Raw genomic sequence first — 15,502 nt, forward strand, 5'->3', positions numbered from 1 at the left:
CCCCATTTTATAAAAAAAAAAAAAAAAAAAAGAATCTGGTTGGCTCAGTCGGTGTGACTCTTGATCCTGACTCAGGTCCCGATCTCATGGTCGTGGGATCAAGCCCCATGTTGGGCTTTTTTTCCCTGGCAGCATGGAACCTGCTTGGGATTCTCTCTCCCTCTCTCTCCCCTCCCCCACTCACACTTGTTTGGTTTTTTTGTTTGTTTCTTTTTCTCCCTCTCTTTCTTTTTTTTTTTTAAATATCTGGTTTCAAGATTTGAATCTTGTCCTGACTACAAATTCTAAGGTCTTTCTACCACAACTTACTGACACTCAGTAGTCTTAAAGTGTTACTGCGGCTTTCAAGAACTAACTAGAAATCATGTCTGACTTGTATGAAGTGGGTATAAAATACAATGTGTTTTTTGATTGAGGTATATTTGACCTATAACTTATTAGTTTCAGGTGTACAACATGATTTAGTATTAAACATCCGTCACCTTATATTATTTGCAAATGTCTGTTGTCATGAGAACATTTAAGACCTACTCTCTTAGCTTTCAGTCATGTGGTACAGTATTAACTATAGTCGCCATGCTGTATATTATATCTGATGACTTATTTTGTAACTGTAGATTTGTACCTTTTAACCCATTTCAACACCCCAAACTCTGTGCCCCTACAAGCACAGATCTGTTCTCTGTACCTATGAGCTCAGGTTTTTTTTGTTTTGATCGTACATATCAGATCATATGGTATTCGTCTTTCTCTGACTTATTTCGTTTAGCATAATGCCCTCAAGGTCCATTTTTGTGATTACAAATGGCAAAAATCCCTTCTGTTTTAATGCTGAATCATATTCCTCTATGTATGTGTGGTGTGTTTGCACACACCACGTTTCTGTCTCCATTCATCCATCAGTGGGCACTTAGGTTGCTTTCATGTCCTGACTGTTGTAAACGATGCCACAGTGACATGCAGGCACATGTGTTTTTTCAAGTTAGTGTTTTTGTTTTCTTCAGATAAATACACAGAAGTTGGATTGTCAAATCATATGGTAGCTTTAATTTTTTGAGGAACCTCCATCCCGTTATGGAAAGTGGCTTCACCAGTTTACATTCCACCAATAGTGCACAAATGTTTTCTGTTTTCTCCACATCCCCACCAGCACTTGTTATTTCTTATCGTTTTGATGGTAGCCATTCTGACAAGGGGGAGGTGATGCCTCATTTTGGTTTCAACTTCCTTGATTATGGATTTGTAGTTCCCTGATGATTAGTGATGTTGAACACCTTTTCATATACCTGTCGGCCAACTATGTATCTCTTTTAGGAAAATGTCTCTTTAGATCCTCTGACCATTTTTTAATTAGACAATTTTTTTTTTGCTGTTGAGCTGTACACACAGCTTTTTCTCTTGAATTATATTCAGATCTAAAATATTCTGTGTGAGCCTCACAGGTAATCCTGTATATTTAAATCTTAATTTGTTTTTCAAGAAAAACATCATGGACCCTTTTTCCTTAATGACATTAAGGAACTTCCAAAACATTCAAGATGAGCACATTGAATTTCTGCAACTATACCCTAAAACATTAAGTTAATACTTAATATTTCATTATTTTTCAGGTGTGAGAATGAAACCAAATTCAAAACGGAAGAAGTATTTTGGGCTTACAATTTCTGCCCTACGCCATACTCCTGGACTGCACTTCTGGGCCTTATTTTATATCTTGTTTTCTTCGCACCTGGTAAACAAAGGCTTTGTGTTTCTGTGTTAAAGTTATATCTTTTTAAAGGAGACAAACTACTGTTTTTCAAATTTCTTATAAACTACTTTACCGAAAATGTTAATTTTTCTCAGGAATGGGACCAATGCCTTGGACGGTGAATTCCGAAATATATCCCCTTTGGGCAAGGAGTACAGGAAATGCATGTTCATCTGGAATAAATTGGATGTTCAACGTTTTGGTTTCACTGACATTTTTACACACAGCAGAGTACCTCACATATTATGGTAAGAGAATATTTTTTCCATCTATAGTTTCATTTTTATTTTTCCTATTCTTTTTATATGTACTATCATTTGGGTTTAAAAAAGTAGATGGTTATATTTTTGCTATACTCAGTATGTCTACGTGGCTTTCTCATTCCCCAAAGGCCTTGGAAATGAACCTAGGGAAAGAGAAGAGTAATTCTTTACTAAGCAGCATGGCTGCTCATCCCTCAATGCTTTATAGCCCTCACCCCATACAACCCAAACATCTCCTAGCTATCGCCCCAGTTGGAAATCTTCACCACAGGCTTTTATTTTAATGAAGAAACATAAATAACAGAAGATGGTAGAAATGATGCAGGCAGAGAATCTAAGGTAAATGTTGAAGATGTCTCATGATGGAGACAGTCATGTCCAGGTAGCTCCCAAAGGTCGTGCTGTGTTGTATGCCTTCCACTAGATTATCTATGCTGTTCAGGACACAGCATGGTAATTTCAGTGTCGGCCCCAACCAGCACTTACCACTACCAAAAGCATAAACCTGACAGAAGTGTTTATGTGAAAATGTGTGGACCATAACTCAAAACAATATTAGGACGTGGCTGAGTCAGGAAAAAAGCTTTGGGAAGCTACTTCAAGTCCATTTTTAGCTAAAGTGGAAAGATTTTCTCTTTAGCAAGAGAATTTTCTTCACTGTCTTTGAGCCAATAGTTTGTAATTGGATTCTTAATGATGGACGATCCCAAGATAGTCCCTGTAAGTCTCTGTATGTATATGGAGTGTCTGTTGCTTAGACCATTCTCTGGCCCCTTCCCCATCATCCACCCCACCCCATCCCATGCTCTGGGCATGTACATTCCTTTTTGCAAGAACAGACACACACACATCCCACAGTTGGACCATAAATCACTGGAGCTTAGGCCAGGACTTAGGCCTCGTTTGCCATTGTATTCCCAGTATCTTCCAGGGCCTCCTTTTCACTTGATAAGCCCTCAGAAGTGTTTGTCAAATTAATAAATACACAGATGAATTTTGAATGTGAGGAAACATACAAATCTATTCTTCCTGTCTCCTGAACATACTGTATTAGTATTAACTCCTATTATCTTTATAAAACTCTTGTCTCTCCCAGTGAACATTTAGAAATTTAGAAACATATTAAAAAAGGAAATGCATTGGCATTTTAAAATGGATATACATATTTCATATATTCAATTTTGTCCCATTGGCAATTAAAGTTTTTTACATAAATTCAGAAACTTATCTTTCTGACACTATAGGTATTTATACAATAAATATTTACCCATATTTGCTAGTTCTTGAGAATGCTTAATTTTTTTGTTTGCTTTAGGGAATTCTTAAAGACCTGAATATAGGCTAATATCCCAAGGAAGTATTTTTGTTTGTTTATTTTTGATAGAGAGAGAGGGAAACAGAGGATCCGAAGTGGGCTCTGTGCTGACCACAGAGAGCCCAATGTGGGACTCAAGCTCATGAGCCCGCAAGATCATGACCTGAGCCAAAGTTGGTCACTTAGCCAACTGAACCACGCAGGGAGGCACCCCAAGGAAGTATTCTTTTTATTAAGTTGTAGACCAAATACTAAAAGTCTACATGGCAAGACTTTTGTTAGCAAAGCTCCTCCTTCAGTTTATGCAGCCTCAACAATAGGAGGCAACAGAAATAAAATTTAAGTAGGGCATACATAGCCAGGCTTCTTTCAGAAATATTCAGTTAGAACCAATTGGCAGTTGCCAGAGGGGAAGGAGGGTGAGGGTTGGGCAAATATGGGTGAAGGGTGGTAGGAGGTACAGGCTTCCAGTTACACAATGAGTGAGCCATGGAGATGAAGAGTACATCACAGGGCACATGGTCAATGGTACTGTAATAGTGATACGTGGTGACAGATGGTAGCTACACGTGTGAGGATGGCATAATGTACATAGTTGTCAAATCAGTATGTTGTACACCGGAAGCTAATGTGAATTGTGTCAACTCTACTTCCATTTGAATATATACAGTTTATATTGTATTATATGTATATGGCTTATATATAATAAAATATATATGCTGTTTGTATATCTAGTTAGAAGTTTTTGCTTTGCATTAAGCCAGGCTTCTAGTATGTCAGCACACTGGTCCATTAGGTCTGCTGCTTGCTAAGTTTTTTCTCTGTGTTTGGACCTAAATTTTAATCTACATGTTACTGATTTATGTAAGACTCATGTTTCTATAGATGATTTAACAAACATACTCCATAACAATGTATTTCTCTTTAAATTTCCATGTCTTCTTTTATTGCCTCCTTTCTTATTTCATAAAACCTCAAATTTTGGTTTCTTCCTGAACTATACTGCTTAGACAAGTCTGCCTTGGCCCCCATTCAGTAATGTTTATTACTAAAAATTATCATTAAAGTGTCAGGACTATACCATTTTATGTATAGCACTTGTGACTACTAAATACTAAATCTACTAAATAGATCCCTTGAAAAGCACTTTATCAAAGTTCCTGTACTGAGGTACTGAAATTCAGTCAGACATGGTCTTTGATTCCTCATTCTGTATAATTCAATTAAATATTTGTTTAAATCTGAAACTTCATATAGGATTCTTAATAAGATTGATTTCCTTCAGAATAAAACTGAGGAATATCTGCACTTAACAATCCTGACAGACTCACTACAGATTTTTGGGGTTTTTTTCTACTTGCATTCCAAGGAGAAATAAGAAAATGAGTCACATAACTGACTTGGCCATTATTTGGAGGAGGCTACAGCCTTCCTGGCTGGCCCATGCCTCTGTGGCTTAACCGTAGGTCTCACCACTTGGGCAGTTTTGGTATTGCCTGCTTTAGATTCTTCAGATTCTATAAAAGGATCTTATATTTTATCTTTGTTTGTTTGTTTGTTTGTTTGTTTGTTTTTGAGAAAGAGAGAAACAGAGCATGGGGAGGGGAGGGGCAGAGATAGAGGGAGACTGAGGATCGGAAGCAGGCTGCAGGTTCTGAGCTGTCATCACAGAGCCCGGCGGGGGTCTCGAACGCACAAACCGTGAGAGCATGACCTGAGCCTAAGCCGGACGCTCAACCAACTAAGCCACCCAAGCGCCCCAAGGGTCTTTCATTTTAGAATTTCTTTGATGTTATTTGGATGGGGAATCTGGGTCACAAGCAAGAAACTATATGGCCTTTAAGAATCTTCCTATTCCATCTAATTGTTTTTAACCATAATGGTGGAGCACTGACAGATTTGATTTATTTCTATTCATGCCACTGTTCCTAAATTGTGAAACATGATGAATGTTTCCTCAACATTATATTTTATAAAGCCAAACGTAGTTTGCTCTGTTAGAGATTCTGGAGTTTAGCAGCCTGATTTAGTCTAAAATGTTTTACCATCTGCACTTATTTTTCTGTATTGTCATCATGATTACCATCCTTTCTTTGTCCCTCTCTGCTAACGATTCCATTTCTCTTCCACCACAAGTTTTACTTATCTGTAATCAAACACAGGACCTCGTCTGCTTTTTTTTTTCCCTCCAAAACCCAGCATCATCCAAGAGCTAGCTCTTCAGCATCACCCTTTTCATGAAAACATTCCCAGTTTTTAAGTCCTACTAATCTTGTTCTATTCTATCTCTAATAGCAACCCTTCTTCCATAGTGATTTAGATGCATTTGATAATGCTACCACTTTTTTTTGGCAGCTAACCTCCAGAATTCTAGTAGGCATGTAACATACATTTTTTTCTGTTCTTTGCAGTTTGGCAGGACAGCAGTTTTTTCCCCATTAGACAGATGAGGAAAGCAGGGTCAAGAGAATTTAAGAAACTGCCCCAGGAGTCTGCCTGCATCACTTTGTGACTTTCAGATCCACACTGTCTACAGAGCCACGGAACCTTCCTGTCACTGTAGCACTCAGCCATGCATCCCAGATGACCTAGTAGTATTTTCTGATTATTTACTAAGTATAAGACATAAAAAATACACATACGCTTGTATGAAATGTTTAACATGAATCAAACAAATGAAATAAAGGACGTCTGTATTTGTGTTTTTAAACAAAGAGCATTTCTCTTACACAAGTCCAGCTCCTTGACTTAATCTAGCAAACTATGCCATGATTTAGTCAACCCTTTCGTATTTTTTCTAAATCTTGTAATTTACCTCTTTTTCCCTGCAGTTCTCTCATGACTCCTCGTCCCACCAAGCAGATTCTTTCAGGTGGACAATTCAGCAGCATTTTTCCTCCAGTTTTCCTTGAACCTTCCCAAGAAATGTTTCTGTCTTTATTCCTGGAATGGTTACTTACGTCTTTTAAAAAGTAGTCTTCATAATGTCTTTCCCATTCTGTAATGATTCATCAGAAAGGGAAAATATTATTCAGTTCTTTAACTGCTTGCTATGCTATTTGGCTTACAGCTTGATTTTGAAATATGTCTTTGTCTAGTTTAGCCCTTTATTTCAGATCTGCTTGCAGTCAACAAGAGCACATTTATTTCTAGATGCTCCATTGTGTCAGGCACCATATTAAGCATTGGGAACCCAAATACAAACAAGCCATAGACTCAGCCCTTAAGGAGACCAGTTTTGACACTGAAACAGAAGAGCACATCTCCCTCTCAAGCATCTCATAACCATCTCTCCTATGCCTGCTCCTGATTGGGGTTGTAAAATTTATAGAATTATAAACTAAAATAGGAGCTGAGTGGAGCACCTAACCTAGATGGCTCAGTCGGTTGAGCATCTGACTTTGGCTCGGGTCATGATCTCAACAGTTTGTGAGTTCAAGCCCCACTGCTGTCCAGTGCAGAGATCCTCTGTCCCCCTCTCTCTGCCCCCCCCCTTTTCTCTCTCAAAAATAAATAAATATATAAAATAGCTAAGAAACCATCTTTTTTTTTTTTTTTTACTTGATACGGAAACTGAGGCACAGAGAGGAGGTTAAATGACTGGAAGTCACACAACAAGATTTAAACCTAGATTTTCCAACTCCCAACCTGATATCCTTTCTGCCATTTGTCACATTAGTTTATCATCTTCCATTACCAGGATGATCTCAATTGAACACCTTAAATTAGGCAGGAACTCCACTGTGATAAGGTTCTTATATTTAAATTGAGAATTATATAAGAAAGACCATCTTGGACATATGTAGAGAGTATACACAAGTCACATAGGTCTCATCCATCTAGACTTGCTGTATTTACACTTAGAATTGTAACACAACCAGGTACTATTTAGGTCTTTGTGTTTATACTGCATTGGCATGCACAGTCTTAGGGGAAAGCAGAATTCTCTGATCTCATGGAACTTATATTCTAGTTGGGGAAAACAAAACAAATTAGTAAGCTTTATAGTATGTCAGATGGTGAGAAGTGCTATGGACCAAAACAAGTGGATCTTGGTGGTCTAAGAGAAGGAACAAGGGGACTAGGTAAGAGACCACTGCGATAGTGCAGATGAGAAGATTGCCTTTAGATCAGAGATACCAGTGGAATGGCGAGAAGTGGTCATATTTGGATTGTATTTTGAAGGTAGATCCAACAGAATTTCCTAACAGATTGGATGTTGGATGCGAGGGTAAGGAAACAGTCAAGGTTGACTTCTCAACTTTGGGCATGAGAGATTGGAAAGATAAGTTGCCATGTACTCCACTGAATCATGAACTCAGAAGTGGCATCATGTATGTGATTCTAGAAGTACAAGATAAATGAGAAAGAAATTGTTCCCTCAAAGTGCCTCCATTCTAGTAGACAAGACAGATGCAAATGCATGCACATAATACTTCTTGGTTGTTATGATGGTGGCTTCAGCAAAGTGCTGTAAAAGTACACAGGAGAGAGAACAGTGATCTCCAGCCAAGGAAGTGAAGAAAGACTTCAAAGCAGAAGTTACATCTGAACTCAGTTTATCATTCTTCTTGAGTTGGGCATTGTATAACTTGAGCTTAGAAAGGTAAATTGTATTATGTTCATAGAGCTAGAATAGTAAGAGTAAAGCAGGCCAGTGGTTATTTTTTGCCTCCATGTAAGACCAGTTATGTATGATTGACCAGAAGGAAAAATCAAAATCAAGTACACTTGCCAACCTAGGACTATTCATATACATACGTATTATTTTCCATTGCAGGAGCCTTCTTCCTCTATGCTGGATTCGCTGCTGTGGGACTCCTTTTCATCTATGGCTGTCTTCCTGAGACCAAAGGGAAAAAATTAGAGGAAATTGAATCACTCTTTGACAACAGGTTATGTACATGTGGCGCTTCAGATTCTGATGAAGGGAGATATATTGAATATATTCGGGTGAAGGGAAGTAACTATCATCTTTCTGACAACGATGCTTCTGATGTGGAGTAATTTTCAGCTGCTGAAATATTTAGGTATTTAAACAAACTTGGGGAACAAAAGCAGCAATTGGTGACCTCACTGCCCTGCTTTTAATCTGGTTCTTTCCACAGTCTAGTTTTGAATGACCTCATATTCTAGAATATTTGATTAGGAGGAAGATACAACCATGATGACATTTTTTTTTCACAAGCAGAAATGTGAAACAATATTTAGAGATTTTAAATTAATAATTATTGAACAAATGTATGTAATTCCTTCCTGAGATAGTCTAAAATGAATATTGTATCCAGTGACTTCAGTGGTATCCTTTTTTCCTAAGACCATATATAATTATTAGTGGCAATAGAGTCAGTGCTAAACTAGCTGAATCGTATATGTATGATATACTTATGAAGAAGGATTCTGGGATATGATCCAAGGATGTTTTCTGTCAAAACATGGCCTGTTGGCCCTAAATTTCCCTAAGGACAAGTAGCTTATCTGTGATCAACTATTAGAAAGTAAATTCCATTTAAGCTTTCAGCAGATTCAAAAGTGCCTCCACAGAGGCATGGTTGTCCTTATCTCCTTTAGATTCCACATTTTGGTCTCTCTCTCCAAGTCAGATCTTGAGAGCTCTTGAGAAACTGACTCTGCACAGGACCTTTGGAACATTATGAAAAGCAGGTCTTTAAGGGTTTATTTTCATACGTATTTTTTTGCATCAGTGATAAGTATACATTTGCACAGATAAGCTGGCAAGTTTTGATAAGTATATTTTATTGCTAGAAAGTAAGAAAGAAAAAATTTGTATGGACCCCTGATTGAGTTAGTCACTTAAGTATGCACCTATCAACGCAAAACAGTGCCGTGTCTTCAAGTGTATTTCAGGGTTTCTGTTCATGCCAAAATCACCTGATACTCACCACGCCTTCACTCATCGACTCTAGAGCCCTACTATTTGTGCCTTCATTTTTGTTCTAAATAGCTGCTAGCAGACTATTTTCCCCTTTTAATCAAATAATTTCTGAAACAAAAAAGAAAGGAAGAAAATCAGTGACAGAGAATGCTGCTGTTGTATTGATGTTTAAGTAAATAGTGGGACTTACGTTTTCCTTAACTTTTTATTAATTCTTCATAAGGGAATCATGACATTTCGTTACTTAATAGTACTTGTCTTTTTTTACTTTAAGAGCACAAATTTGTTTTTATTTTGCACACCCTTTTCTCATTTTCCCTGACAGTTTACCAAAAAAGAAAAGATACATAGATTTGTCTGTGGGTGTTTCCTTTTTCTCATACTTGGCTTGGATTTTTTTCCTTGTCTAAAAATTGAGATTTTCTATTGGAACAGATTGATGTTTCTAATATAGCATACATTTCTGCAGTGTCTTTGCAAAGTGTTCATTGGTTCTTATGCTCATTCATCAATGATCCCTATTTTTTGTTCTTAAGAACTTCACAGGATATACAAAATTACTTGCTAGTTCCAGTGAAAATATGAATGAATCTTAAGTTTGATGCATTTTAATATGGCTCTAAACATCTAATAAGGCACTCTTTGGACTGAAAAGATAGCTATCTCTAAATTCATTGTTTCTGCCAGTCTCCCAAAGGTGTTTTGCTCTTCGCTGGAAGTCTGGCTTATTCCTGTCACTATTATCAAAACTGAAAATGTAGCCAAGAAGATTTATTCTCTTAGCCACCAGGGGTATGATAAGCGTGCTTTTAAAATGTCACTTTACTGGCCTAAAAATCCTTCAGCCAAAAAAAAAAAAAAAAAAAAAAAAAAAAAAAAAGCTCCCTTTGATCATTTCATACAATAAAAAAATTTATTTTAGAGAGTTTTTTCCCTGAATTAGGTGCTTTGACAATTGATTTCTAAGGGGATACTAGTATTGATTTTTCCCCCAGAAAAGCAGATATGATTTAATAGAAAAAGTTATTCATATTTCTTATCCCATAAGAAATTTCTTACCTGTGTAATACTTCACACAGGGAAAGTGAAATGGAAAATGAGCTATTATGTGGCAAAATCAGAATATGGGGAGAAAAAGCATTTGGACCAATTAAAGTGCTCTCTAAAAATGTATTTTTCTGATTTATCCAAATAATTGCCTCAATTCTTCTCTTTATTGTATACATAGCCTTAATTATATGCTTATATACTCAGCTGGGCTGAATGCACAGTAACCTTATTATTAAAGGAGCGACTGGACTTTTATTATCTCCTAATGCAGAACATGGCCTGTTCTCCCTGATGTGAGCAAATGGCACTTTGAACTTTATATCCATAAATGCACATAAAAGCAGGGAAAATTAGCCACAGTCCTCCTCCCCTAGTCTCCTCAAACTCTCCTTTAAAGAACTATTTGTTATTTATATAGTGATAAAGACAGTATTCCATATCTTGGAAGTATAAGACAGAATGGCATAGTATAAAGATTATTTATAATTTTTTTAAAAACAACTACTTAAAAAGAAACCTTATACGACTAGGGTGTTGTTTTTAGATTCAGTGAACATTTATAGTATATTAAAAATTAAGTATTTGAACTTTTCGGGTTTTTTTATATTATGTACCTTTTAAGTTCCTAGCATCTTTGGCTACCACTATCAACTTGAAAACATTACGTTTGAAATATCATCAAATATATATATTTTTAGGACAATTTATATATGGTATGATTTGACCTACCATATTAAAACAGACTGAGCATCATGCTTTTAACTGAAATTATAGGTGTCCTTCTAAGCATGCTGCAAATTCAATAGACATGTATTATGTTTCAGGAATACACTGCAGAGCAAGTCATAACTCCTAGTTGAGGCTTAGCTTGGTGGCTGATGAGATCTGCTCTAAAGAGAATAGAACCCTCCATCTGCACCTGAACACAGGGCTGAACGTGAAGTCAGATAAATTGTAAAGATCTGGCATTAATAATTTTCTTCAATACAAACATTCTTAATAATTTTGACTGTCGCACCTTAGTCAGTAATTACCCAAAACATGATTTTTAATGTATTTGTAAAAGATCCAAATGAAAACTAAATTTTAAAGGTAATATTTCCATTTGAAATTTTGTTCCCAGCCATATGCAATAATTAGTTCCCTGATGGAAAATACTATGATGGTAATGGCTATCATCAAGTGCTTTTTCATAATAATATTTTACCACTGAACTACATTTTCACGTAGAAGATTCTAAATATTATTTTTTAGGTTATTCATTCTAAAATGAGAATTCCACTTAAGAATTTAGAAGTTGTTTACTATAGTTTCAAAATCCATTATCCAGAGGGAGAATGAACAGGAAAAATGTAACTGACAACCTACGCTTTTGCTTTTTACTGGAAAGTAAAATTGATATGTATTACAATCCTAGATCCTTGGGCGAGAATATTCTACAAAATACTATCCATGTGTTCTCTAAGAAAGTCTCACAACTTAATGACACTAACTGTTTATAAGTACTGTAATACAGTAAGGAGGAGTGGAAGGATTGTTTTATCTCATCAGCTTAGTTCAGAACAATAAAATTATTCAGATGTTTTGTAATAATCAGATTTTTTTTTTAACCATTCTCCTGGTTATAAAATCTCAAATTACACTAGCACCTAACAACCTACGTTTACACAGTTGTCGCAACAAGTTTTCAAGTACCAAATTTAGATCTTTTCCTAACTACAAATGAAAAAAAAAATATCAGGCCACTAGCAAAGAATTCATAACAACGTGCTTTATAGCAAAATGTATTAAATAGCGGGTAAAATTTATAGCTTATGTGTAGCTGCTGACAATGACAAGACTCAGAATTCTTCTCTAGATTAATTTTAATGTCCTGTTTTCTGTCACTTTCTATCAATTTTCTTAGCCTCGTGTACAGTAATGTTAAGCTAATTTGATCAAGTGATCAGTGGTAGCAGTGTATCTGTTATCAGTACATTCCCTTCTTCTGGGTGAGAAATATTGCTATTTTCCACAAATAGCAATCATTTTAAAAACAACTAACTGCTACCAACTTTTACATTATCTTTTAGAGAAGGAAATATTTGTGTGCCAATAATCATCAAAGAGATATTTTGTAAGTGTGCTAATGATGTTCAGAAGTACATGACAGAATTTTATCCTCATAACTTGCTTGTGAGTGAGTGTAAAACAATATAATTCCTATAAATCTTTACTTTGGATGTATAAAACAGTCTGTTGCACTGAGTGATTTGGTCTATGAAATGTTCAGTAACTACCTTCAGTTACCAGTAATATTCAGATTTTTATTTCACACTCTTAAGTTCATGTGTTTGATTTTGTCATATCAGTATGAGAAAAAGGAATGCAGCTTACAAGTACTTAAAAACCAATTTTTGTAAAGTTTTAAAATTTTAGTAAATTTAACATCATTCCATCTCATTTGAAGGTTAAAAAGATGAGACTTAACTCTAGCCAAAGTAGAAATTTATATTCTACATGTCCAAACTGGTTCCTAGCGGCTTTTGGACTATATCTTATTTGATGTTATAGTATCTTTATTTGTAATAAATGTTCAAATTTCTATTTAGAAGCTCTAATGTACATCTAGATTAAATCAAAAGTTTTATGCTTTTAAAATATGTATTTCAAAATGTATATTTTAATTTGAGTGCATGTTATATAGTATTTAATACTTCACATGTCTGAGAAAATTCAGTATAAATATTTATTCTTACATACGTGACATATGGGATGTCTCAAAAATTATGAATATGTATCATTTCCTTCAAAGTCATTCTAGCCTATAGCTGTATCAAAAGTATTGTATATTTTATGGAAACTTAGTGATGTATATGTAAATTTTTTAAGTTATTTTATTGAAGTTCAATCTTTACATAAAATTAAAATCTTTTTTTAAAAAAAGTGTCAGTGCCAGAACTGTAAATGAAAATAATCAAATAAAAGTTAAGACAATTCATTACTCATTTATCTCCCTTGCACTTTTGTATTTTCTTTAATTCTCTTCCTTGGATTTTAGGATCTAGACATAGCAAAGGCATCTACAAAGCTCCACATATTGAATAATACTTCTTTATCTCTTTTGATCATGGGTAAACTCGATCTTTAAAAAAATATTTTAGGGGCGCCTGGGTGGCTCAGTCGGTTAAGCGTCCGACTTCAGCTCAGGTCATGATCTCGCGGTTTGTTGAGTTCGAGCCCCGCATCGGGCTCTGTGCTGACAGCTCGGAGCCTGGAGCCTGCTTCAGATTCTGTGTCTTTCCATCTTAGCCCCTCCCCTGCTCATGCTCTGTGTCTCTCTGTCTCTCAATAATAAATAAACGTTAAAAAAAATTTAAAAAAAAAAAAAATATTTTATAATACCTAACATTTGTTCCAAGGAATAATTCTAAATAGTAAATATAAAATGTAAAACGAAGTGCTTAGGAGCCCTTGAGATATTATTTCTGTTGCTAAAACAAGTTGTAACATAAACCATTACGTCAGGTTGACAAAAATTGTATTTGCTCTGTATGTAAAAACAAGATACCTGCCGGGTGGCCTGATGACAGTTCCTTTTGGCACTGTATTGCTCTCCATTGCCATTTGTCCCCAACTGAAGCTTTTAAATTTTTTTTTTTTAAATAGTAAGAATTATCTATTGTTTGATCTGGGCAGCTGTTAGAATTCTCTCCATAGTTAGGGTGTGCCATCCTGAGCCCAACTATAGAAACAGCCTGAAGAGATCCCCTGAAAACACTAGATCCACTTGTCAATCCAGAGGCTTACAGTGGAGGGGACTCTCCTATCTGTGTGCCTTCTCTATGCACACAAAATTACATTTGATTTTCTCCTGTTTTAAAAAAAAAAAAAAAAAGCCTTACAGTGGAGTTGCATTTAACCAAGGATTCTGATGTCAGCAGGTAAGGTAAAAATCCTGCAGTCAGAATGATCCAAGAAAATCCCATAAATATGCATAAAGGATCCACTCACCAGAGCACCTAAATAATGCAGTACATATCTGTGTCAGTGGCCAAAGTCTTCATTTAACTGTCCAGTCCTGTGGGGTAATCATTATAGTGCTTTTATGGGTACTGAACATAAATTCAGAACATTTTGATGACTTACCCAAGATCACACACTAAAAAGTGATACAAGACCTCTGCATGGACTACACCAATATTCTTCCTCTCTCGGTCATCATTTGGAATGCCTTCTAGTCAGACCCAGGCAGATTTCCTGTGTTGCAACTTAAAAGGCATGCGGAGAAAAGAATCAGATGCCTCATTTTAACCTGGACTACAGACACAAATTCTGACAACTTTTGGGGATTTTTCTCCAAATATGAAGCCCTATATAGTACATTATTTAAGGAGTCAGCATGAAAACGCATTCTCCAGTTTTGAATCCCAGCCTTTTCTACTTACTGCCTGGTAACTCAAATTACTGAGTTACTCTTTGCTCCACTTCTTGACTATAAAGTGGATGTGTGACTACCTCATACATGTATTGTGAGGGTTCATCAGTCAATCATGTAAAGCATGTAGACCAATAGTATACAGTAAGTGCTGGATAACTATTGACTGTTCTTAGTGTCATCATCCACATGCTATCCCTGATGCTGCTAAAGCCACACTGTGCAAAGCACAAGCAATGTGTTTATAAATTCTCTTCCTGTGAACAGGAGCACGTGAGCTTCTTTGACATATGTCATACAGGCTGTTTGCAGCAGGCAAGCTTCTGCCAACCAGAATCGTTTGAGCAGATATGGCTGGTTAGCCTGATGTCCTTCTTGCTTTCTCCGAGACTCCTTCCCATGGACATTCTCCTGAAGGGCACAGTTGAAAAACACAACATTCTCATAGTCTCCAGATTAATGAGACTACACAATTTCTGTATATGTGATCTCTGAATCCAGAAACAATTTTAGAATATCTCTCAGTAACCTATCATTTTTTTATAGGTTTTACCACTTTTTTTTTTTTAACGTTTTTATTTTTGAGACAGCGTGAACAGGAGAGGGGCAGAGAGAGAGGGAGACACAGAATCTGAAACAGGCTCCAGGCTCTGAGCAGTCAGCACAGAGCCCGACGCAGGGCTCGAACTCACGGACCGTGAGATCATGACCTGAGCCGAAGTCGGACGCTTAACTGACCAAGCCACCCAGGCACCCCTCAGTAACCTATCATTTATATCCAGCATTTAAAAAAATTTTTGAGGGATGCCTG

At 36.3% G+C, this 15,502-nt stretch overlaps 1 protein-coding gene across 1 annotated transcript in view; it reads left to right on the forward strand.

Moving 5' to 3' along the window:
- SLC2A13 (solute carrier family 2 member 13) overlaps nucleotides 1-13,265 on the forward strand; it is a 378,633-nt gene extending 365,368 nt beyond the window's left edge. The window contains exons 8-10 of the mRNA XM_019452458.2: nucleotides 1,611-1,732; nucleotides 1,846-1,998; nucleotides 8,109-13,265. Of these exons, the coding sequence (XP_019308003.1) occupies nucleotides 1,611-1,732; nucleotides 1,846-1,998; nucleotides 8,109-8,335 (502 nt within the window). The 3' untranslated portion in view covers nucleotides 8,336-13,265. The remainder of the gene's footprint in view (nucleotides 1-1,610; nucleotides 1,733-1,845; nucleotides 1,999-8,108) is intronic.
- The last annotated feature ends 2,237 nt before the right edge of the window (nucleotides 13,266-15,502 follow it).

This window comes from Panthera pardus, unplaced genomic scaffold (assembly GCF_024362965.1).
Source record: "Panthera pardus isolate Hobbes unplaced genomic scaffold, ASM2436296v1 HiC_scaffold_6, whole genome shotgun sequence".
Lineage (NCBI taxonomy): Eukaryota > Metazoa > Chordata > Mammalia > Carnivora > Felidae > Panthera > Panthera pardus.